At 36.0% G+C, this 24,729-nt stretch overlaps 1 protein-coding gene across 3 annotated transcripts in view; it reads right to left on the reverse strand.

Annotated features, from left to right (window-relative positions):
• Positions 1–24,729, reverse strand: part of LOC149803593 (ras-GEF domain-containing family member 1B-like) — a 189,056-nt gene that overhangs the window by 117,219 nt on the left and 47,108 nt on the right. For all 3 annotated transcript variants that reach the window (XM_089953336.1, XM_089953337.1, XM_089953338.1), the window contains one exon: positions 23,094–23,144. In XM_089953336.1, the coding sequence (XP_089809462.1) occupies positions 23,094–23,144 (51 nt within the window). The remainder of the gene's footprint in view (positions 1–23,093; positions 23,145–24,729) is intronic.

Raw genomic sequence — 24,729 nt, forward strand, 5'->3', positions numbered from 1 at the left:
GCCCAACCCTGTCAAATGCCTTCTTGAAATTCACAAAGACATACAGATCTTGCTGGTGTTGGAAGTACTTCTGACACAATATCCTGAGGTTGAAGATCTGCTCTGTTGTGCTATGCCCTGCTCTGGACCCTACCTGCTCCTCGGCAATGATCTTTACAGCCTGTGGCTTTAGTCTGTTCAGCAGTATCCTTAACATTACTTTGTTTGGATGGCTTATAAGACTGATTGTATGGTGGTTTTGACACTGTTGCAAGTTGCCTTTCTTGGGGAGGGTGATGATCAGTGATTAGGTCCACAGCGATGGCCATACTCCTGTTTGCCATATCTTGCTGCAGATGTTTGTGAGGGCGTTAATCATTGCTTCTTCCCGAGCTTGGATCAGTTCTGCTGGGATGATGTCCACTCCTGCTGACTTACTCTTTTTCAGCAATCTCACTGCGGCTTCTACTTCTTCATGTAGGATAGGGTGGTTGTTGTCGCTAGTTGCTGGAGGTATGTTCAGTACCTCTGGATCTATTGTGGCTCAGTGGTTGTAAAGTTCTGCACAGTACTCTGTCCATCTTTCCAGAATACATTTTTCTTCTGTGAGTCAGTTTCTGGCTTTGTCTTTTGAGGCGATAACTTGCCACTGTTTTGTGCTTGTTATAACATGGACCAGTTGGTATGCTTTCCTGCTGTTGTTCCTTTTCAAGTTTCCCTCAATGTCTTTGGACTGTTCTTCTATCCAGTTCTCTTTTGCTTTATTCATGCTTTTCTAGACTTCCTGGCTGAGTGCCTTGTACTGCTCTGCCCCTTCTGTATCATTTATTTTCTTCTTCAGTTCCCTCCTCTTGTCACACAGGTTCAGGACCTCAGCTGTGACCCAGGGCTTCTTGACTGGGCGATGTCTACCAAGGATCTCACTGGCTGTTTTAGTTGTTGCTATATTGAAGGTGTGTTATTAGTGTGTCTAATGTTGTTATTACAAAATCAGATGAAATAATTTTTATTATCTGATACTGAACACTGTCTGTTTTGTAACTGGGTTATCCTATTTTTGCAGATGTCTTGTAGGTGTTCCTTTATTTTTACTTGAAATTCCCTTTTGGTCTCACCTACATATTATTTGCTAGATGTGTAGCAGGTGAGTAAATAAACAATGTTACATTTGATACAATGACCTCTTCAGTTTGAAAATATATCTGAGGTCTGTATAAGTGCTTTTAAGGATTTTGAAATTTTCAATTTTAACACAATAGTGCAACTTATACTGCAATTCAGTCCTATATTTACAAATGAAACTTTTGAAAAGCTATTTTGTAACTCATATGTTGTGTATGTAGGTGAATGCTGGTTGGTTTGTCATTTCAAGGTTACAGACAAGATCTTGTTAACGAGGTCTCAATATCTGGGCAGTTTGTAAACCTTGGAGGTTATCTTTTATAATTTAACATACTTTGATTTTCCTAGCGCCTTTTATTACTAACAAGAGTAGTAAGTGGTTAGGAAGTAGATGGTTTAGCTTTGGGGATCACGCAAGGGTCATCCAGTTGTTACTGACATCTCTTCTAATAACTGCTTTTAGTAGAAAAGCTAGTTACATGTGCTGATGCACTCCCACAGAGACTCCAGAAAGTGTTGCTACACTCCCTAAAAGTCTCTAGTTAGAAGTGCAAACACACTCCCATAAAGACCAAGACAGAAGTGCTGATGTACTTCCAAAGAGACTCTAGATAGAAGTGCTGATACACTCCCATAGAGACTCTAGATAGAAGTGCTGATGCACTCCCATTGAGACTATAGACAGAAGTGCTGATGCACTACCATATAGACTCTAGATACAAGTGCTGATGCACTGCCATTGAGACTCAGATGTGCTGATGCCCTCCCATATAGACTCTAGACAAAAGTTTCAATGCACTCTCACAAAGACTTTAGATAGAAGTTAGATGCACTGCTGTATTGACTCAGTAATGCTTTCAGTATATTTGAGATTTATTAGACTGGTATCCCACGTAGGGCTGCCTTCACTTCTTATCAAGTTCAAACAAGAGGTATGTGGTGGTATTCCCTCCCATCTGCTGGGGTGATGTAGTCACCCCTGGTCCCTAGGTGTGTGTGTGTGTGTGTGTGATGTTTCAACTTTTTCTAATTACAGTAGTCATGGCCATTTTTGATGGCATACTGGTGTCACCTGAACAATCTGAAACAGGCTGTTACTGACAAAGGATCAAAGCATGCAAAGTCAGTTCTTAATTACAGTCAAGGAAAACATGATTTTTAAGCATCCAAGTAATAAAACAAGAACATTTACTTATGATGCTCAAAGTTCATGCCTTTTATAGCTGAGACCAATCCTTGGTTAGTAAGTAGCACTTGTGGGTGGGGGAGGGTAAATATTAGTAATGGGACCAAAGCATATTTGTTGTGCTCTGCAGTGTCAACATAAATGAAATGTAGACCACAACTTTGTCTAAAGGTATGAAGTAAACATCTGAAACATTTTCTCTTTAAGTAATCATTTACACTTTCTTCAAATTTTGGGCTCAAAAGAATATGGAGAGTTCCTAATAGTCTAATGCAGATCATGCAGCTTCGACAACAGTATTACCTCAATACATGTTACGGTAGCTTACTTTTTACAATAACCTTAATAAATTAGACTAAAAACTGGATAATAAGCATATGTACTTATAGAACCTGATCTGCTATAGCATAATGTGTAAGCAGATCAAGATCTATCTGTTTGTTCCATTGATAATTCTTAACAAACTTCATAGACCCAAATTTGCCAGTGCATTATGTAATAGCAGATCTTATATATGGCAAGTGGAGGTTTGGTTTGGTTTAGTTTTGTAGTCTAATGTCATTTTTCACCCTTTTTGGCTAAACATTGTGGCCAGGATATTTGATGATCGATAAATCCAACAAATCCTTGGGAAGAACCACCAGCCAGTCACTGTGCATCATAAAAATGCACAGGTTGGAATTTCCATGCATCAGAAATGAGTCAAATTTAAATCCAAGCACCAGATACTAAGGTTCAGGTCTATTGAGAACCCTTAACAATTTTTTTAATTATAATGATCGAGTTCACTTTGTTGGTGTCAATGTTGTGATAATAAATTGATGAATATGTTTTAACAGTGATTTCTTACCATTGTTCTCTCCCTCCCCCCCCAACTTTTATATGTTGCAAGACCTGATATGCTTAAAAAATTACTTCCAGTAAGCAATAACCCTAAAATCATGTGACATTCCAATGATTGTACATAAACAATAGTGAACTGCCTCATTGACAATAGAATTACCCCAGACAAGCAAGTCTGTGTTTTTTCCCTTATGCAAATCATGTGATATCTGTACAACAAAGGCAGTTCCACCATATATGCACCAGATGTGACATTTTGCTCATGTGTTTAAATTTGCATTTACTGATGGAAAAAACCCAGGGCTATTGTAGGAGGTTAGATTTTTTAATCATGCCACATTTTCTTAAATTAAATGTGACTGAGTAGATTTAGGAAAGGATCCTGCTAAAACTGGATTCAAAACTGGTGCACACCTCCAATAAAGATGACATGCTGAAACGTTTCAATGAGAAATTTAAAATACACAACTGAGTCATTCTTCATTTGCCTCAATTCATAAAAGATTTTATTTTTTAACATTTTACCTCCACCCCCTCCCCTTTTTTAAGTTTGATATATTACAGTTCTAGGACAATGATGACATGAGGGATTATTTCAAGGAAAAATGAATTAGGACAAAAGTTTATTTAAAATATAAGGAATACACAGCATGATCTAATAGATCTAGGTACTCTAAATGTAGTTAGATAAGACCAATCCTAAACATTAAATTGATTCATCAAGCAGTCCATTTATAAACAGATCAATCAATCAACCAATCAATCAGATCATTATAAAATGGATACAGAGATTCAAATCTTAAATACTGACATAAATTTTAACCGATCAGATATGTGTACCATGTTACATTATATAAATAAAGCAACCTGCAAATCAAGGTTGGACAAAAGAAAGGTGTGATGTTATCACCATGAGTTTTGATCCTATCCAATGGGATTTTGGTGAATCATTTTGTGCTGAGACCTACATTTGTCAGCTGGTTCGAGTAGATATCTATATGGAGTTTGTTTTCTACCAGTCTGGTTGTTGTGTCCAGGAAAACATGGTTTTAGATGGAGACAACAACAAAATTCATGACAGAAGTCTCCAACTCAAACCATGTTTTCCTGGACAAAACAACCAGACTGGTAGAAAGCAAACTCCATATTGACATCTACCTGAAACCAACTGACAAATACCAGTATCTCCTCCCAACCAGCTGACATCCAAAACACTGCATTAGGAACATCCCATGTAGCCAGGCACTGAGGACACGCATAATTTGCTCTGATGATGAAACATTCCTAAAAAGGTCTGAAGAATTATCTAAATATTTAATTTACCGAGGCTACGACAAAGACCTGATTATGGAGGCAACCCAAAGGGCTAAACAAACAAACCGCAATGACCTACTATAACATGGAGATAAGGAAAAGGCTGATAGGGTACAATTTATCCTGACCTACGACCCAGACAACCCCAAAGTAAGTAAAATCATCAGGAAACACTGGCCCATCATGGAATCATCTGAAGCACTAGAGTTAATCCTCCCCAACAAACCTGTAGTAGCCTAACGGAAACCAAAAACTCAACATACATGGTCCAAACAAGACGTGCAAAACAGAGAATGTAATTTATCTTATCACATGCAAGATCTGTAGCCTTCAGTATGTTGGAGAAACTGAAAAGCTACACAAAATTATTAACCTTCATAGATCTGACTGGATGAAAAAGAAGTTGAACAGAAGCCCGGGTTGCAGAACACTTCTCCCTAATGGTCGCACTTTCAGTGATATAACACTTATTGCAATTGCTCACAACCCCAACTGGAGTTCCAAAACCAGGAAAGAAAAATAATCTTACTGGATAGCCACCTCAGAACAATGAAACCAAGTGGTTTAAACCAAGAAGACTAGAATAAGATATGCACAAATAAAATTATCTTTTGTAGCCTACACATTTTCTTCTAAATAATTCTCTAATTTTACTAGCCTATAATTACTACTATAACAATGAAATATCTGAGATATAATATTCGCTTACATAAATTTACATAAAATAACATGTTGTTAGGGCTCATTGAGCTCTAAGTCTATAAAAAATATTTGTTGTTGTTGTTGTTGTTGTGGGGTTTAACGCCATCTTTCAGCACATGATAGGCTATGTATGGCGGCCAGTATTAATGGTGGAGGAAGAACCCAGGAAAACCCCGGGAAGAACCACCGACTCACGAGAAGCTACTGGCAAGCTTTCTCACATACCCACATTGGCCGAATCCTAGACTCGAACCCATGCAGACAGAGGTGAGATGGCAGTGATCCGTAACGGAGAGCGCTTTAGACCACTCGGCCACTCGGGGCCCCCTATAAAAAATATTTCATAGCATTTGCAACAAGTTGTAATAAACTAGTTGAAACATAATAAACTTAAAGGTTTAATTCCTGTAGAAATAGACAAGTCAAGTTTGGCAAACACAACAGTTTTTCTGTTTGATTTGTTTGTCTTGTCTATGTTTTGTATTTGCCTTTGAAAAAGACTCATTAAGAGTCGAAAGCACTCAGGTTAGTTAGATACTAAATTTGCACTCAGTTTATTGCATTTATCTTAATCAGTACCTGACACACATGATCCCTTGTTGGATCCAGTACACTTGAAAGAACTGTTAGTTGCCATATGTTTTGTATTCTCTCTCCTCTCTCTCTCTCTCTCTCTCTCTCTATATATATATATATATATATATATATATATAAAACTGCTTCATCTGTAATGATAGATGTTGAATTATACTGAATCAATAATATATCTAAATAGAGTCAGAATAAATTGAGACCTCTTTTATTTAAACATTAAATCCAGATATAACTTTCTCCAACACAAAATTTGATGTTGATGATGTCATCAATGTAGTAGGAGCAACAAATACTCTGCTCAATGAACCATAAATATAGTGGTTTCACAATTTTGGAATGACCCTCTGTGCACTGGAAATCCCAAGGTTAAACAGCATTTATTATTGTATTACATTCCAATGACATTTTTATTTTTGTTTTATGTACATTTTTTCAAATGAAGTGGAACACTGAAATAATGGATGTGAAAAAAATCATTTTGCTGTAATTAGTTCCGGACCAAATGAAAACCCATCTTGTTTTTAAAATATTCAGGAGTTAAACTCATTCAAAGTCATTTGATTTATGACTGGTCTGAATTTACCTTTAGGTGTAATGAACAGATTGAAACTCTCCCTATTATGTGAAGAAGGTACTACAAGTTCCTTTCCATTACTTTTCATCTCCTTTATCTGATACCAGAATCTTTTTTTACATCAAAAATTGTAATGTAATTTGGTACCCTGTTTTGGTTTTGAATTTTGTCCATTTAAGTCTTGTGTGTGTGATTAGGATTTTTAACGTAGCTTTAACAATTTGTCAGTCATATCACTACAATGTCTGCAGTGTGGCAGTCTATAGTGATGTCTAGCACTTGGACATAATGCCACAGACATGTAGCATGATGTCCCACCCATTAAGTCTTGTAAATCTTTGCAAAATCCATTCAGCAATTTTGGCCACTGCCTTACTTGAAGGCATGTACATATCAAGCCATGCAAGAAAATGACAATTTATTTTGTCTGCATTCTGAGCCTTCTGTATTCTTCCAAGCAAGAAGATGTATCCATGTGGCCATATTGTTTGAGGTTATTTTATAGGCAATATGGTTATCAAAGTCAATCTGATCATAACCAGTTAACCTAGATCATTTCCAGCTGAGCATTAAAGTCAACCTAGACCACTCCCAACATTGCACAAAAGTCAATTAAGATCATCCCCAGCAGGCATAAAAGTCAATCTAAATCATCCCCAACTAGGCATAAAAGTCAACCAAGATAAGCAGAACCTCAACTAGGCCAAAACGTAAATGTAGATCACCCCCAGCTGACCATAAAAGTCAATCTAGACCACTCCCAACTGGGCAAAAAAGTAAATCTAGATCTACCCCAACTGGGCATAAAAGTCAATTAGGTCATCCCTTACTGGGCATAAAAGTAAATTAAGATTATCTCCAGCTGGGCATAAAAGTCAATTTAGATCATTCCCAACTGGGCATAAAAGTCAATTTAGATCATTCCCAACTGGGCATAAAAGTCAATTAAGATTATCCCCAGCTGGGCATAAAAGTTAGTTAAGATTATCCCCAGCTGGGCATAAAAGTCAACCGAGATCATTCCCAATGGGGAATAAAAGTCAATTTCAATCATCCCCAGCTGGGCATACAGCCAACCTAGATCACCCCCAGCTGGGCATAAAAGTCAATGCAGATCATCCCCAGCTGGGCATAAAGCCAACATAGATCATCCCCATCTGGGCATAAAGCCAACATAGATCTTCCCCATCTGGGCATAAAGCCAACATAGATCATCCCCATCTGGGCATAAAAGTCAATGCAGATCATCCCCAGCTGGGCATGCAAGTCAACCTTGATCATCCCCAGCTGGGCATAGAGCCCACATAGATCATCCCCATCTGGGCATAAAAGTCAATTTCAATCATCCCCAGCTGGGCATACAGCCAACCTAGATCACCCCCACCTGGACATAAAAGTCAATGCAGATCATCCCCAGCTTGGCATGCAAGTCAACCTTGATCATCCCCAGCTGGGCATAAAGCCAACATAGATCATCCCCATCTGGGATTAAAAGTCAACCTTGATCATCCCCAGCTGGGCAGAAAGTCAACCTTGTTCACCCCTAGCTGGGCATAAAGCCAACATAGATCATCCCCATCTGGGAATAAAAGTCAATGCAGATCATCCCCAGCTGGGCATACAAGCCAGCCTATATCATCCCCATCTGGGCATAAAAGCAAATCTTGATCACCTCCAACTGGGCATAAAAGTAAATTAGGTCATTCCCAACTAGGCATAAAAGTCAATTAGGATTATCCCCATCTGGGCATAAAAGCAAATCTTGATCATCTCCAACTGGGCATAAAAGTCAATCTAAACCATCCACAGCTGGGCATAAAAGACAACCTAGATCACCCACAGCTTGGCACAGAAGCCCACTCTGCACCTCAGTTGCTAAAAAAATAACTCTGCTATCTGGTGATTTACTATCCAATTTTGGATATTATCTTTATGCCAATCAACTCTGAGGTCACATCTAAATGTTAAGAGCAACAAATTAGTTCTGAATATATGGCCCCATTATTTTGTTTTATTTTCATGACTTACTGAAGTAAATCTAATACATTTCTTGGAAGTAATTTTAAACTAAGCACAATTCTTTCCAAATGTGTTACTATGTGTTTTTGGAAAGAACAAAACTGCCAATGCTTGTTGGAGCACTTCCATTGTTAAATCTTCATTTTTGGAAATGCATACTTTTGCACAGTATAAAGCTTTTCAATTCTGCAATTCTAGATCATTTAAAGCTCGGCGTGAAAGTCAATTTAGATCATCCCCAAATGGGCATAAAGTCAATTTAGATCATCCTCAACTGGGCATAAAGTCGATTTAAATCATCCTCAACTGGGCATAAAGTCAATCTGAATCATCCTCAACTTGGCATAAAAGTCAATTACAATATCCCCAGCTGGACATAAAGGTCAATCTTGATCATCCCCAAATGGGCATAAAAGTGAATTTACATCATCCCCAGCTGGGCATAAATGTTAATTTAGATCATTCCCAACTGGGCACAAAAGTCAATTTACACCATCCCCAACTGGGCATAAAAGTCCATCTAGATCATCCCCAGCTGGGCATAAAAGTCAATCTAGATCATCCCCAGCTCAGTATAAAAGTCAACCTAGATCATCCCAGCTCAGTATAAAAGTCAACTTAAAGGAGACTAGAAATCAAAATTTTCCTTTTGCGTATGCAATTCTCTACAGATTTTAATTCGACTGCAATGTTTATAAATTAAATATCGTAAGCGGGTAGTGATTATATTGCATGGAAGATACCACAATTCCATAAATTGCCGAGTTTTTCCGAGTTTTGATGAGACAACAGATCACGTGGTACCGTGACGCTATACTAGCCAGTCCTCGAATACAAACATAAACATTGGCGAGCGAGGTAGACAGGAGACCACATTTGGGTTGCACATTCAAAAGTTAAATCTACAGTCTGATATAATAGTTTATGTACTGGTAAGTGCTAAAAGAAATTTGTAAGGTACAGGCCCTGGGCAGGTGACTTAAATAAACTAAATTCCTGAATGAAATTCCACAAGCCCAGACAGTTCATACCTGTCAACTCTCAATCCGGGAGAAAAACCTCCCGGTTTTGGGGGGTATTTCCTCATCTACCTCCTGATCTCGTAATATCTCTCAATTTTGCGCAGCGAAGTCCCGATTATTACATTATGTCTGTCAATTTTCATTTGTCAAAAGATAAAAACCCAACCCCAAACCATTTTTAAATATAACGTATGCAATCCACAGTCTAAACTGCCATACTGCAGACATCGTAGCGATATGACTGAAAAATTGTTAAAGCTACATTAAAATTTCAAATCACACGCACACACGTCTAAACCCGGCGCTGGACGAAATAATTAATATCATACAAGTTTTTTTCTTCTTTTTTTTCTTCTTCAGTAAATAGAACGTGAAGATTAAACATTATTCAAGTAAATTTCATATTTTTTTAAAACAACTACAACAGTACTATAGTACAAAAAAAATTAAAAGAATAAAATTGTCACCAATTAGCTTAAATGAATGATCACTTTGAAATTTTCTCTGCAAACAAAATCAGATCTCCATTTCCGCCAAAGAAACTCGGCCAGTTAACACCTGACATTCCTCTACCGTATATGAAAAGTTTAATTACCATGATTAAATTACAAGGAATAAAACAAAATATACCATGAGGTATATGTGGCCCTAAAGAACTAATTCTGAATAAATATTTTATTCAGCAAACAGTGTTACATGCATTAAGACTTAAACATTAGGAAATAAGGTGGGGCATAAAACTTGAGAAAAACAGTTGCCACATGTACGGTAACTTGTGACTGCAGATTTGAACTGTTAAAATGAAGTCCATGGCATCGTAAGTAACAACAAAATAGGCATGGTTTATTTGGTAATCAATTGCTGGTGCTTACACATACACACACTGTCGAACATGGTTTCTTTTGAAGTATGTCCGAAGGGCAGTCCTTTTCACAAGATCAATGCAAGGATAAGGATTATGTTCATTAGTCACACTGGCTTTATTGTTTGCGTACTTAAATCAAAACTTGAGCTATTTTGCAATTTAGCCAGAACTGACCAGAATATGCAAAAGGGGCTTGTCATGGGGTAATAATAAGGCGTATCACAGGGAGAAAAGGCACGTCAAATGGGCGGTCGCACATTGGGGCAAGGGGGGGGGGGGTCAGTAGTCCCCCCCCCCCGTTCTATTGTCAGACAGTTAATGTGAAACTTTGACCTCTTATTTTTTAATCGCTGCTTTTTAAACTGCCCAAGGAATAGTTTTATATCAGTTCCAATTATTACAGATTATTGTTTATGCATACTACATGTATATAATGCATTTTTTTAAAAATTTTTAATTGTTATAAGAGTACTGAAAATTGTGTTTTCTCGAAACACGACAGGTTTAGAATCTTATTTTTAGCAAAGCTTCCATTTGATTAAAATCAAATCTAAATTTCACCTAGGACAGTGGTGATTTGATTTAGATTGTCCCGTGTTAAGGATGTATGTCAACATCTTGAAAATACATTTACTCATTTCACCAGCGCGATCAAAGTTTCCTCAGGCAAACAATTTTTGTTTCGACAAACCTGACGGGCACCTCACTTTGAATACAGGATAGGCTGGTACTAAAACCAGAAGGGGCCCAGGGTGTCGGGCTATCAGATTTGTTTTTAGCACTGCTGTTTTAGATAAAAGATATGTGGATTGATTGTTGCATTTTGTGGTCACTTACTCGTCCTTCTGCCTATTTTCATATCTCACACGTTTCCCAGGATTTAAAATGTACAAAGGTATGTCTGGAACACCGCCAACTTTTAGTCTAGGCCTAGCATTTGCGTATCTTTGAGCTGCTATTTTCCATGATCCCTCTCGTAACATTCCTTTGAGAAATGTAACGAGCACATAGTGCTGTATGGTGTTGCTTTGAAATCGACTTGTTTGTAATAATGGACCCATTCTTTCATTATGCCTTTATCTTTCGTAAAAGAAAAAAAAATATGTCCACAGGCTTTTCTTAATGTTCTAATACACCCGTAAGCAACGCAAAATGGTCTTGTCTTTTACTCTGGCAACTTCCACTTGGGCTGCTGGAGTCGCTACTATGACATCACATCCCGAAAGTAACCGAATAGGGGTGGAAATTTTGCATACGAGGTCATGGAAATTCAGCTCCTAGAAGATAAGCCAATATTTAAATATTGGCATTACGGTCGCAGATGATACTTCAGAATAAGGTTTTCTGCTATAGTACTTTTATTATTATTCTATATTTCCATTGGTTTCTGGTCTCCTTTAAACATAAAGTTTAATCTAGATCATCCCCAGCTGAGCATAAAAGTCAATCTAGATCACTCCCAGCACATATACAAGTGAGACTGGGGATCTCTATACCCCTGTGAAATGGAATTCTTCAAATTATGATCTCTGAACTATTCTTAAACTGAACATGAAACATTCTTTAAATTTTGTGTGTCTGTTCATAAATTACAGCTCCTGAACAGTTCATGAATAACCTGAAGAACTGCTTAAGTACAATTCAAGAACAATAATCCATAACAAGAGTCTAAGCACTATTCTTGAAAGAGTTTACAGACATATTAAGAACAGTTATAATGAACTAAAATGAATTTAAATAGTTCATAAAAAAGCTCATGAATAGTTCTTGAAAGAAATTTGGAACCGGTCAAGAACAGTTAAAGAACTAAAACTTGGAGGTAAAATTCATGACAAACTGCTGAAAAGTTTATAAAATAGTTGGTAACAAATCAGGAAGAGTTTAAACATACATAGGTTCCAGTTTGATAAGTAAATAAAAATTCATGGTCATCTGACTTTAAATGCAGCATGATTCAATAATAGACTATTTCTGTCATAACTTAACCTTTAGCTGCAAGCTTGTCGCTGTTTTCAACATTACTTAAAATGAAACTTACTTGGGGCAAATATGATACCAGAGAGAATGTCTGAAAAGGGTGACAACAGGAATACAAATCTAATATTTAATATTATATAGCCCTATAGTCAACAAAATATGAAATCAGTAAGTATTATTATTTACCATCACATCATTAAGCCTTATGTGACCCGTAAGTTCATGGTCACTGTCAGTTCTGACTTACAGTTTACTACGAATTAGTCTCTTGTCCAAGGTTTACTATATATAACATTCTCAAATCCATGGTTTCCTGAAAAAAAATGATTGTGTTTACTCCAAAAATCATAACTTCCTACTTATTTATCAATTTCAAAAAGTCATATGAAAAAGAAGAAAGTATATTTCATCATGTTTGATTCAAAACACATTATGTTTTTAAAAAATGAAATAAAAACTTTGAAATAATACTTCTAACTTTCATGGATCTTACATATCACAGCTCGAATAAAACAATGTGTGTGTGTGTTTGTGTTTGTTTGAATCACAAAATGGGGATATGAATCAGCATGCTGTGTTGGCATATGTGTGTATGAATCACAAAATGGGAACATGAATGAGCATATTGTGTGTGGCATTTCTGTGTGTGTGTGAATCACAAAATGGGGACACAAATCAGCATGCTGTGTCGGCATGTATGTGTGAACTGCAAAATGGGGACATGAATAAGCATACTGTGTCAGCATGTCTGTGTGTGTGAATTGCGAAATGGGAACATGAATGAGTATATTGTGTCAGCATGTCTGTGTGTGAATCACAAAATAGGGACATGAATCAGCATGCTGTGTTGGCATGTGTGTGTGAATTGCAAAATGGGAACATGAATGAGCATATTGTGTCAGCAATGTCTGTGTGTGAATCACAAAATGGGGACATGAATCAGCATGCTGTGTCGGCATGTGTGTGTGAATTGCGAAATGGGAACATGAATGAGTATATTGTGTCAGCATGTCTGTGTGTGAATCACAAAATAGGGACATGAATCAGCATGCTGTGTTGGCATGTGTGTGTGAATTGCAAAATGGGAACATGAATGAGCATATTGTGTCAGCAATGTCTGTGTGTGAATCACAAAATGGGGACATGAATCAGCATGCTGTGTCGGCATGTGTGTGTGAATTGTGAAATGGGAACATGAATGAGCATATTGTGTCAGCATGTCTGTGTTGGCATGTGTGTGTGAATTGCAAAATGGGGACATGAATGAGCATACTGTGTCAGCATGTCTGTATGTGTGTGTGTGTGAATTGCAAAATGGGGAGATGAATGAGCATTATAAACACAACAACACACTGCACATGCACACTTTGCAAACAAAGACTTTTCCAGAATCCAGCAATAAAGTTTCTATATTTTCAGTTAAAACACTATTATTTTCATAAAACATTCAATTGAAGATATTCTGAGATCATAAAGATAATTTATTGTTGAATACTGAAAAATTATCTGACATCAAAAATATATTTCAGTGGCAAAATTCCAAAGCCTGAAAGATTTCAAGGACAAATATTATCATAATTTAGACTTGGCCTTGTTTCTTTTTTCCATTTCTAGAATTTTAAACATTATTGGTCTGCATCTATGGAATTATGTTATGCCAACTTGTCCCTTATGGTGGTTTTGTTTTGTTCATTCTCTGTACTTTCCAGCATCATGCATTATGCATAGATAAACAAGAGTTCATATTTAGCAGCTGAAGTAAAATGGCCACTAGATTCTGAATGAAATTACACTACTGCCCATAAGTCAAAACCGGCTTTCAAATTCAGCTATACGGCCTACCTGATCATGAGCTATTCTGCTCAAAATATGTTTGGAAGAAAAATGTTATTTATTATGCGAGGGGTGATATGTGACAATTCCCCACTTGTTAAGGACACACTGTACTAATTGTACGGAAAAATGGGAACCAGCCTGGAAATGGGTGAATATAAAACAGTGTATATATGTGTTTGGCTGGCCAGGATTGGTTGATAATGAAAGTTATTTTGTAGGAAAAGGAATCTTTTGAGAGTTTATACTAGGTGTAACTGAATTTTTTGTTTTAGACATTGCTTTCTTGATGGAATTTAAGTCCTTTAATAGTCTCAAGCTTGGAAGAATCATTATTGAAATTAGCACCTAACTCTTTGGTGCAGAACTGATAGCATGTTTCAAACACATGTAGGTCCAGAAAATGCTGTGGCTCACATCCTTTTCTTTACAAAGAAGCTGTCATCCAGGTTTCATCTATACTGATAAATATAGGTTTGACCATTAAAGTTAGTGAATTTTTAATATCATGGTATCTGCACAGGTTTACTATAGGAACTGAATTAGAAACAGAGTCCTTAATGGCACTTTGGTTATTGTTTTCTAGGAGATGATCAACCATAGTGTTATTGCCTGGATCAAACAAACAACATAATAAAATAGGAAATTGATAGATGGAAAAACAGAGATCTGATACAGAATAGAACATGATAAGTCCCCATATGGAAAATACAACAATTTAATCAATTACATAAACAAAAGGAAACTGAACATGACATTTGAACGATACACTTTCTCTTAGAACTTGAGTTACAAAATTTATTCGAAATGCAATTAGCCATTCTGTTATACCAATAAACAAATTTCATCATAGAACTGAGTGAATGATCGAACTCAAATTGCCGGCATGACAGCATCACCTGGTTGATTCTAGTCCAAATCACTAATGGTGACAAGCCTGTATTGCCATATTTCTCCTCTTACTTTCTCCCTCTCTCTCCAACCTCTTTGGGTACTCAACTGTAACTGAGTTGTAGTCTGCACTCCTTCCCACTGTGTTGTATCATTTTATGGAGCTATTTCTTCCCCCTTTCAAATATATATAATATGCAACCTAAATATCTGTCATGTTTTATCTTTCCCTGGGATTGAACAATATCCCCACTCTTCTTACGTCAGATATTGTCTTATCAAATTCAACAGAACAAAGGTACCATGATACCTGAGATATACACCACCTATTATCATTATCATTAAATTAATATCTCTAGTGGCTAATTGCATTCCTAACTGGAACTATCACACAACTAGTCCTCTTAGATAAACTATTACATCATACTGTGGGCTATAAATTATTAGCTGAACAATGTCAGTCAACAAACACTTATTTTCTTCAGTTAATTACACCAATGAATTAATATACTTTTCTCCTTTTTCTAATTATGTTACATGCTAATTAGTAATTCAGTGACATACATTTCAAGACAGAAAAAAAAGTTACTAGCATACATAAGACATATCATTTACAACAGATAAATTTACTTATTCACACAATTTGTATCAGAAGTAATGCATGAAATTCTTAAGATACATGATTCCTATTACATCTGAAATAAATAATTCAAACAAATTCATATCAATTTGAACAAATTAAAAAACATTCATGTAATACATAAGCCATGTAACATTTGAGACAAATGCATGCAAACTCTTAGCTTCTAAACTTTTGCAAAATTTATGTATGGATTTAAAATGAATAAATTCAAGAAATAATTACAAACTTATATAAATGAGCATATTGTATGTGATTGAGACAATACCTTTGTGCCTTCTCACTTAGACTTATTCTTTCTATGTAGCCAAATCTCTTGTTGGTTCCAGGTCTCTCAAATTCTTTCATACCCCTGTCCCTTGGACAATTTTATTTAATGAGAAAAAATACTTGTTAGTTTCCTCAGACTCCTCTTTCAGCAGAAAACTTCAACTGCTGAATTTTGCAAGGGAAATTACTTAAAACAGTGAATTTCTTCTGGGAATACATACCCTCGTTTAGCTTATCCAATCAGGATTAACTTCCTCTAACTGCCAAGAATTTTAACACTTCCACTTAAGTCAAAATAAATCTCTCAAGTCCACCTTTATTAATACTGCTTCTGAACAATTTCATTTTATGACACCTATTTCCGATGATCCAGGATTTTTTCTGGCTTGTCTCAACCATGTCATCTTCTGCTGCTTTCGTATCTGACCATTATCTGAATGGACTCTAATAAAAATTCACTCATGCTTACAAATATAGGTTAGCCATCACAAGCTACCAATTTATTGCAAACCTAGCCCATATGTCAAAGTTAATGGCTACGTGTCATGATGACCACAACAATATGTACTGTGACAAAACATCTAAGAAAATTCTGCACCAGTACATATTACGTGGGGAATAAATTATTTTAATTGTTGTCAATTTTTTGTTTTATTAACACCTAAAAAAGCTGATATTGAGCAAGATGTTTCAAATCTAGCCATTCAAAATGGAAAGCTAAGTTATCTAAATCATTTCAAAAATTGTTATTTAAATTCAAATGTATGATATTTCGATATGACAGATCTTATAGGCAGCCATTTACATCTATCAATTATATAAAGACACGATTTCCTGGGGGAAGAGGGAAGCAGAGGGAAGATGTGGCTTATTTAAAACCCAAATGCATTGAATTTAGCACAAATTCGCTCATATTTTATGTATTATTACATTTCTCTTTGGACAACAACAAAAAACATGTCTTTCTGGTTACGTCAAAAATGACATTCAGCTCAGTAGTTCAGTACAAACATTTTTTGTTTATTTGGGATTTTTGTTGTTTGGTCCAGATGGATTTAAATGAAACACAAGGAAAACAATAGGTGTCATTTTTATACTTAATTCTGCTTGTTACATAACATTTCATGAGTGGTTCATGAACATTAAATGGATGAATGTTCAAGAATGTAAGTTCTAGAACTGTTCTAAAACATTATTTCATGAACAGTTCATGAACATATAAATAATTGAATAATGCTATCACAAGATTTTCAAGCTTTTTTTTATATCAAAGCCTGATTTATATTTTTTTGAGGATAAGTTTTAATAGAGTACCCTAAGAACTCGCTTCTAAGTTGAGTCCAACTGCAAACTGCACAGACTCAGATCTGCTGTCTCATAATGCGTTGGCAAATCTGGGTCTGCACAATTTGTTAAAAGCAATTAGTACAACAAACAACACAGACCCTGATCTATAGGCGCATTATGTTATGGCAAATCAGGATCTTTGATGTTTGCAGTTTGACTTGACTTACAGCAAGTATACATGGTAACTGTTAATGGATGCATGATGGATGCAGGGCCTGGCCTTATGACCAGGTGAGCAAAAAAGTAAAACTTGATAGCTCAGCTACAAAATCCAAAATTCTAGCCACCAAAATTTCAACACAATCTTCTGTCTGATGTAGGGAAAAGTCATTATGAACTCAATTCTCAAAATATCCCTTTTTACCAATTTTTATATATAAGAAAGTCCTAATATTGGCCAGAGGATAATGGTAAAGGCCTAATGCAGATCTATACTAACAATATCTAGTGTACAGTTTTAACATAATCTTCCAACTCATCTGTTCCAAAAATTAACCACAGGTGCTATCTCTGTTTGTGCCATATACTGTTGCCAGCAATGGAAGGTCTAAAGCATTAGGTTTGCATGATCAAGGTAAGAAAGTGGTCAACTTTTCTTTAAATGCTGAGGCATAGTATGATCATAATGATTTGTTTACATATCCTTAAGAACAGTGACAGGGAGTGGGTTACCAATTTTAGTCTGGCTGGGTGTCCTTGAGAAAACTCCACACCTAATTGTGATCTGATATCCTGTTAGACACTGAACTAGCAGACAGTAATTGACAGGTGAAGCTACTTAATTGAGCAAATGTCCATGTTAAATTGGTTGTAATGGAGGCAAATTAGCTCTACCATTCAACTTACCAGGAGATTGGTTAATAATGCTTTCATATTTACACTTAGTCTGATATGGTTAGGTAAAAAATAACACATCCTCTACCAGCTATAATTAATGTATAAACATATACTCTTTGTACTGACCAACTGGTTTTTAATTTTAGCTTTTAAATGTGTGTGTTGTGTGTGTGTGTGTGTGTGATTTGGATTTTTAATGTAGCTTTAAACAATTTTTCAGTTATATCGCTACAATGTCTGCAGTGTGACAACTTATAGCAATGTCTAGCACTGGGACATCATGCCACAGACATGTAGCATCATGTCCCAACCAGTCACATTATCCAGACACCAGGCCAACCAGCCCTAGCACTAACCTCTTAATGCTCAGAGCACCAAGTGAGGCAGTTGACAGTACCATTTTTATATGTCTTTGGATTGACTCAGCCGGAGTTCAAACCCATGACCTTTGCTTTAAAATATTGAATGTTTTGCAATCAATTAGTTAACTAAGCACAAATGTGATAGGTGATTAGTTCGCTCTTCCTTCAAAGCTGAACACGTGTATATCACTAGTTATCTTGATGCAAAATGTGGTCAGTGATTACTGAAGTAAAGTGACAATTAGTTCACTATCTTCAAATATCCAAAACTCGATAATCAGTGTTTAGTTATTTTATCATTAACTGTTGATAACTGTGCATGATAAGTCATTTTAGCTAATGCATTTTCCTTTAAAATGTGTATCATTACCAGAATGAGGCAATACGTGTGAAACAGACATCCCCACCATATTCTATCAGAAATACTCCGAAGGTTTTTGTTTCATTTTAGCTCCCTTGTTTGATTTTGTATTCCATTTCTTCTCCCTCTGAAACTAGCATCCTGTGCAAACACATCGCTTACACTTAGTGTGCACCTGCCCCATTGTGTTTCTAAAAGCAAATGCCTCAGCAGGTATCTTCACTAGCCATGGTTCCAATACGATAACCCTATCAACACCTTGGTGTATCAAGCAAGTATTTATGTGCTTTGGGTCTGCGAATTTCACTGAATGCAGTGGCAGGCCACGAATCCAATCAAAGTTAAGTTGTTCAAATTTGAACATTGTTCCTACATGAGCATACAACTTGAATGGACTGATAAATAAGCAATTTTGCACTGCCGGTTTGTATTTGTATAAATATCTTTCACTCAAATACACCTGAAATGGCTTCCCTCTGCAAGGTCCATAGTCATACTTTCAATGTTAAACTTACAAAGTGTCCTTTTGAAGTCAATAGCCTCCACCATTTTTGACCGATGTACAATGCACCACTGTTACACGCTATTGGTTAGTTGGCATTACATACTAAGGGCACTTTTAATAGGTTATTGACTACATCATGCTGAGGAAAAGGGAGCTAAGTGCCTTTCCCAAAGGACAGCCTGAGGCAGAGGGCTGGGATTGGCCTGGGTGGATATCAAAATCCCGCATAGCTTGGAACACAGGTCTGACACTCCCCCAATTGAGCTACACAACTCACACAAACATGTGTCGATGGTACTATAATCTGACTGAAATCTTTTCTATTTTTATTTTAACATCCCTCATTTCCATCAGAAACACACGTAATGTTATGTTTAATAACATCTTATGTTGGAAAAAAATGACTACATGTCATTTTGATTGTATCAAGGCAGAACAGCATTTAAACACATTTCACTTTTCACTAAGTAAGGAACAATATCACCAAAAATTAAATTTTTTATCTATCAGTGATTCTCTAAAATTATATGCTAACATGGATTTTTTACAATGTAATGACACTGAAATATTGTGATTTACAGTACATTAAGAGTCCTCAAAGAACAGGATGTTTGGTTCAAAATGCAGTTCTTGTATAACTGACTCAGTTCACTTAGCAAGATGACTAAAACAACCGCATTTCTATCTTTCATTTACAAGGATGTACTACATATTTGCGTACAAAGTTTAGTCCAACTGAAAATAATATTGATGCTGAACTGCCGTTGCAAAATGTGCCAACACATAAGGGTCTGTTATTTGCTGTACTGATTACTGCACAGACCCAGATCAATCAGTGCATTATGTCATGACAGAATTGGGTCAATGAAGTCTACAATCAGATCCAACTTATAAGTAAGTATGTATGGCATTCAATCAATGATTTAATACAGCAGAACCTGTCTTGAAAGACCACCTCTTTCACCAAAAAAGTATGGTTTCTCAAGAAAATGCTACATGATCAATAAATCTGTGCATTAAGAATGTGGTCTCTCAAGACAGTGGTCTCACACAGAAGTTGTCTTTCAAGGCAGGTTTTACTGTAATTATGTATGTGATAGACTTTCTTGAACCTGTCTGGATAGTCCCCCACAAATCATACCTTTTCTAATCTGATATGATCCTTTCTGGAAAGTCACCCAAAAAACAATCTTTTTTTTCTTTACTTCTGTAGAAAAAGCATGTTGTAAATCGGGTATGTAAAAGCAACACCCCCATGGGCCATACCATGCCCATAAATGAGTTAACATGGTTGTTCACATCTTACAGTTTGGCTTTAAAAAATCCCTATTTGTCCCATGCCCTGGAAGAAGTTTGTAATACCTGCTGCAAATGATAAAAAGATAAAAATGAGCAACCTGGCTTTACAAATCCACCTGCCCCATGCCTGGGACAAGCTCAAATTTGGCTCTGACAGGCTCAAGTGTGCATGCATGCTGTGGCATGTCACAAAAATTGAGAGAGAGAGAGAGAGAGAGAGAAAAAAAAAAAGTAATGTTCATTTAGTAAAGCTTTATCTTCTGCAAGATTTTTACTCTGCAATCTCACACTGTAGCATATCTCAGCATCTTTGTTTCACATTGGTATGTACCACACTGTTCAACTGCATAACTGTCAATAGATTCTTTATATCTATTTAAAGTCTGAATGTCTGTCATTTTCTTTTCATTAGTGAATGTCAAGGTCAGTCTTGCATTTTCCTGTTGTTGTGAATATTTATTATTCAAAGCAGGTTTTGACAAATAGGAAATAAATATTAACATTTTAACTTATGTTTTATTTTAACATAATATTTGTACATCTATATTCACAGACTTTCAGGACTTAATGTTTAAGTAGAAACACAAATAAATAAAAATGTTACAATATACTCATACATTATAAAAAATGAAGAGTGTGTGTGTCTGTGTGTTTTTGTGATTTAGAGTTTTAAGTTAGCTTTTAACAATTTCAGTCATCACTACGATGTCTGCAGTGTGGCAGTTTATAGTGATGTTCAGCACATGGTCATCATGTCACAGACATGTGGCATCTCCATCCAGTTTCATTATCCTGACACCAGGCCGACCAGTCCTAATACTAACCTCTTAATGTTCAGCGCCAGGCAAGGCAGCTGCTATGACTTGGCTGAAATTCCAACCCCCAACCTCCCACATCTAAGGCAGACATTATTACCAGTTAGGCCACAGAAGTGGTTTGAAATTTAAGTCAATACAGTTCTGTTATTTAATTATTCAGTTTAAGGTCATTTGTTCTAAACGCCTCTCTCACTAAAATCAAGCCTTATCCAAATCCCGTTGTCTACCTATCCATTTATTTGTTTATTTTAATTCTAACCCTTCCTTTCTTTCGTCATCTACATATCTATTTACTTGTACTGTATTGATGGACATAATGGTTTTAAGATGCAAACAAAGATAAAATGAAAACAAAAGTTCTATGTTTGTAAAACAAATACAATGCAAAAGAGTGGAATATACAATTTGTTTCATGCATATGTAAAGCATATCTATTAATATGTCAAGTCAGCTTGGGTGAACATCAACAATATCTAGGTAATTACCAAGTCATCATAGCTTAACATCAACAATATCTGGGTAAATACCAAGTCATCATGGGTGAACATGAACAACATCTGGATAATTACCAAGTCAGCTTGGGTGAACATCAACAATATCTAGGTAATTACCAAGTCGTCATAGCTGAACATCAACAATATCTGGGTAAATACCAAGTCATCATGGGTGAACATGAACAATATCTGGATAATTACCAAGTCAGCTTGGGTGAACATCAACAATATCTAGGTAATTACCAAGTCATCATAGCTGAACATCAACAATATCTGGGTAATTACCAAGTCATCATGGTTGAACAAAAGCAAAAGAAAGCTGCATGAAGATATCAGTTTCATTTGTTGAATTTAAATGCAGCTTCAATAAATGGCTTCTGAAAACAGCATTATAAGGAGTTCCCAATACACTTTATTTCTACTACTGTAACACAATGTATAGTGGGCAGACTTTCATCATGATGTGCTGTATCTACAGCTCAAATCATCAATCATCAACTGAGCTATCATGCTACTGCCCTCTTTATCTTTTCTGATATTAATACAAACAGATTAAAAGTGGGTGCATCTAACTGCTAAAAAAGGGTCATAACTTCATTTGGGCAGTACCTGAATACACTAAAACTTAAAGGAACATCCTTTTAAAGTTACATATATATAAATCAAAGTCATCACAACAAGGAACCAACAACAAAAAATGTGTAATTAGAAGCAAAAGAATGGTCAGCTAGCTTACACAAGACTAAAAGCCAAATATAATATCTACTGGTCAACCAATTTTGGTTAAAATACATTTATTACATACCTTATTATGAAAAAAAAATGGTTTCTAGAGAGGTTTCTAAATGCTTAACCATTGTAGAATTGTTTGCTGTAATCTGTGTGTGTGTGTGTGTGTGTGTGTGTATATATATATATATATATATATATATATATATATATATATATATATATATTCCCAAAAAATTTTATTCAGACAGGCCAATTTGAAAAAATATAACCTGAAAAGTGTTAATTGCTGTAAAAACAACAAAACCCATACCTCGCATTATCTTTTTACAGATGAACTGCTAAGTAGCTAAACACACTAAATGTAAGATGGAGTAAAATTGGGACCACACATAGATGTGTCCACTCTTCAGTTCAGAAAAATCTATGGGTATTATGAGGAACTAAATTCTTTGGTAATCTTTCTCCCATGGTGTGAAAAGGAAAATAAAAATTTATATGAGGACTTACCCTTGCCTTGGATGTCTGCTTGAGACCAATGGCAGGTTGGCTTCTTGAGGACTGCAACAAAAACAAGATATGTATGTATGTATGTATGTATGTATGTATGTATGTATGTATGTATGTATGTGTGTGTGTGTGTGTACATGCATGTGTGCATGCATGCATGGATGTATGTAAGGATGGATGTATGCATATATGGATGGATGGATGCATACAAACATACCTACGTCCATACATACATACATACATACATTTTTATGTATGTTTCAATGTATATATCCATGTATACATGTCAATGCTCCAGCTAAACATAAACAGAGGGGTGTTTCCATTCCCACATTCATTATTCTTGTAGTTCATCCCATTTGCCCTCCAAAAGTCATTCCCTTTGTATATAGCTCCAAAACCATAAAACTTTCAAAAACTTGTTTTCTGTTAATAACCTTATTTTTCTATTTATTTAGCATACAATACACGCATAAATGTCCTTTTGTCTGATTTTGCTCACAAAAAATGAAATTCTGAATTTCATTACTGACATCATCTTTTTATCACAAACAAATGTCCCTTGTTATGAAACCTGCCCCTTCCTTCCACGCCCCTTTCAGTAAAATTCCTATTTTTTTCACCCCTTCTGTAACAAATTCCTGGCTGGGACAATCTGTGTGTGTGTGCGTGGGGGGGATAATGGCACATTACCATACATTCTGTTTATACAATGCTAGCAAGTTTACATATCCCTTTCAAAAAAAGGTACACAATACAATGATGATGCCATCAAAGGCTGAAATCTTTAAAATACAAAGTTCTATTGTATTTTTAACTAAACCATATTGTCAGAGACTTTATCAGCTGGACAGTGTTCACAAGACACATACCAGGGCAAAAGGTTGCTTACTCAGAATATAAATACCATGACATAGGTATTTATATGCCCATAATTTACAATAGTCGTGCTGTGAACAGTGCATTATATGCCTGCCCTGTATAAGCACCAATAGGGTATGGTTAATTCTGGAGACTTTTGCACAATTGGTCTCAATAACCTCAACCTTTGGTCAAAATATGATGTCTTGAGCTAAACCTACTGTGCAGAAACCAATATTTCATTATGAGACTTACTATGACATCTGACAATTAAATCCCAGAATCAACTGGTTTCTTTATTACCTCCAATGTAAGTCATCTCAAAACTGTTATGAAACTTCACGAACAGAAAGTCTTTGAGCCATACTGACCATGACATTCTTTTTGTTTTGACCCAGAAATCAACCCAGGCCCTCTTCCATACCTTAAGTGTAAGACCACCATTCTGTTGTTCAGGTAGTAAACTTACTATGCAATACCATTTCTCTTCTTTCAATGTGACCATGATGATTTGGCCCAAAAATCAATAAGCTTTTTTATTATTAACATAAAAATCATCCATGAGATTTGCTGAAGGTACATGGATGATGACTAACATTCTTGTGCAAAAACCATTTTTCTTGTTTCAGTCACCGTGGTCTTTTATTTTACCCTCAGTGAGAGCTATTTGGAAAGTTCAGCCCAGGCCTATAATGTAGAACTATTTTTACCCTGCAGATAACATTTTTCTTCTTTCAGTCATAGTGATCATAACCTTTAATTATTTGATCACGAT

The sequence above is a fragment of the Sinohyriopsis cumingii genome, chromosome 3 (assembly GCF_028554795.1).
Source record: "Sinohyriopsis cumingii isolate HCF-2022 chromosome 3, ASM2855479v2, whole genome shotgun sequence".
In the NCBI taxonomy this organism is placed as follows: domain Eukaryota; kingdom Metazoa; phylum Mollusca; class Bivalvia; order Unionida; family Unionidae; genus Sinohyriopsis; species Sinohyriopsis cumingii.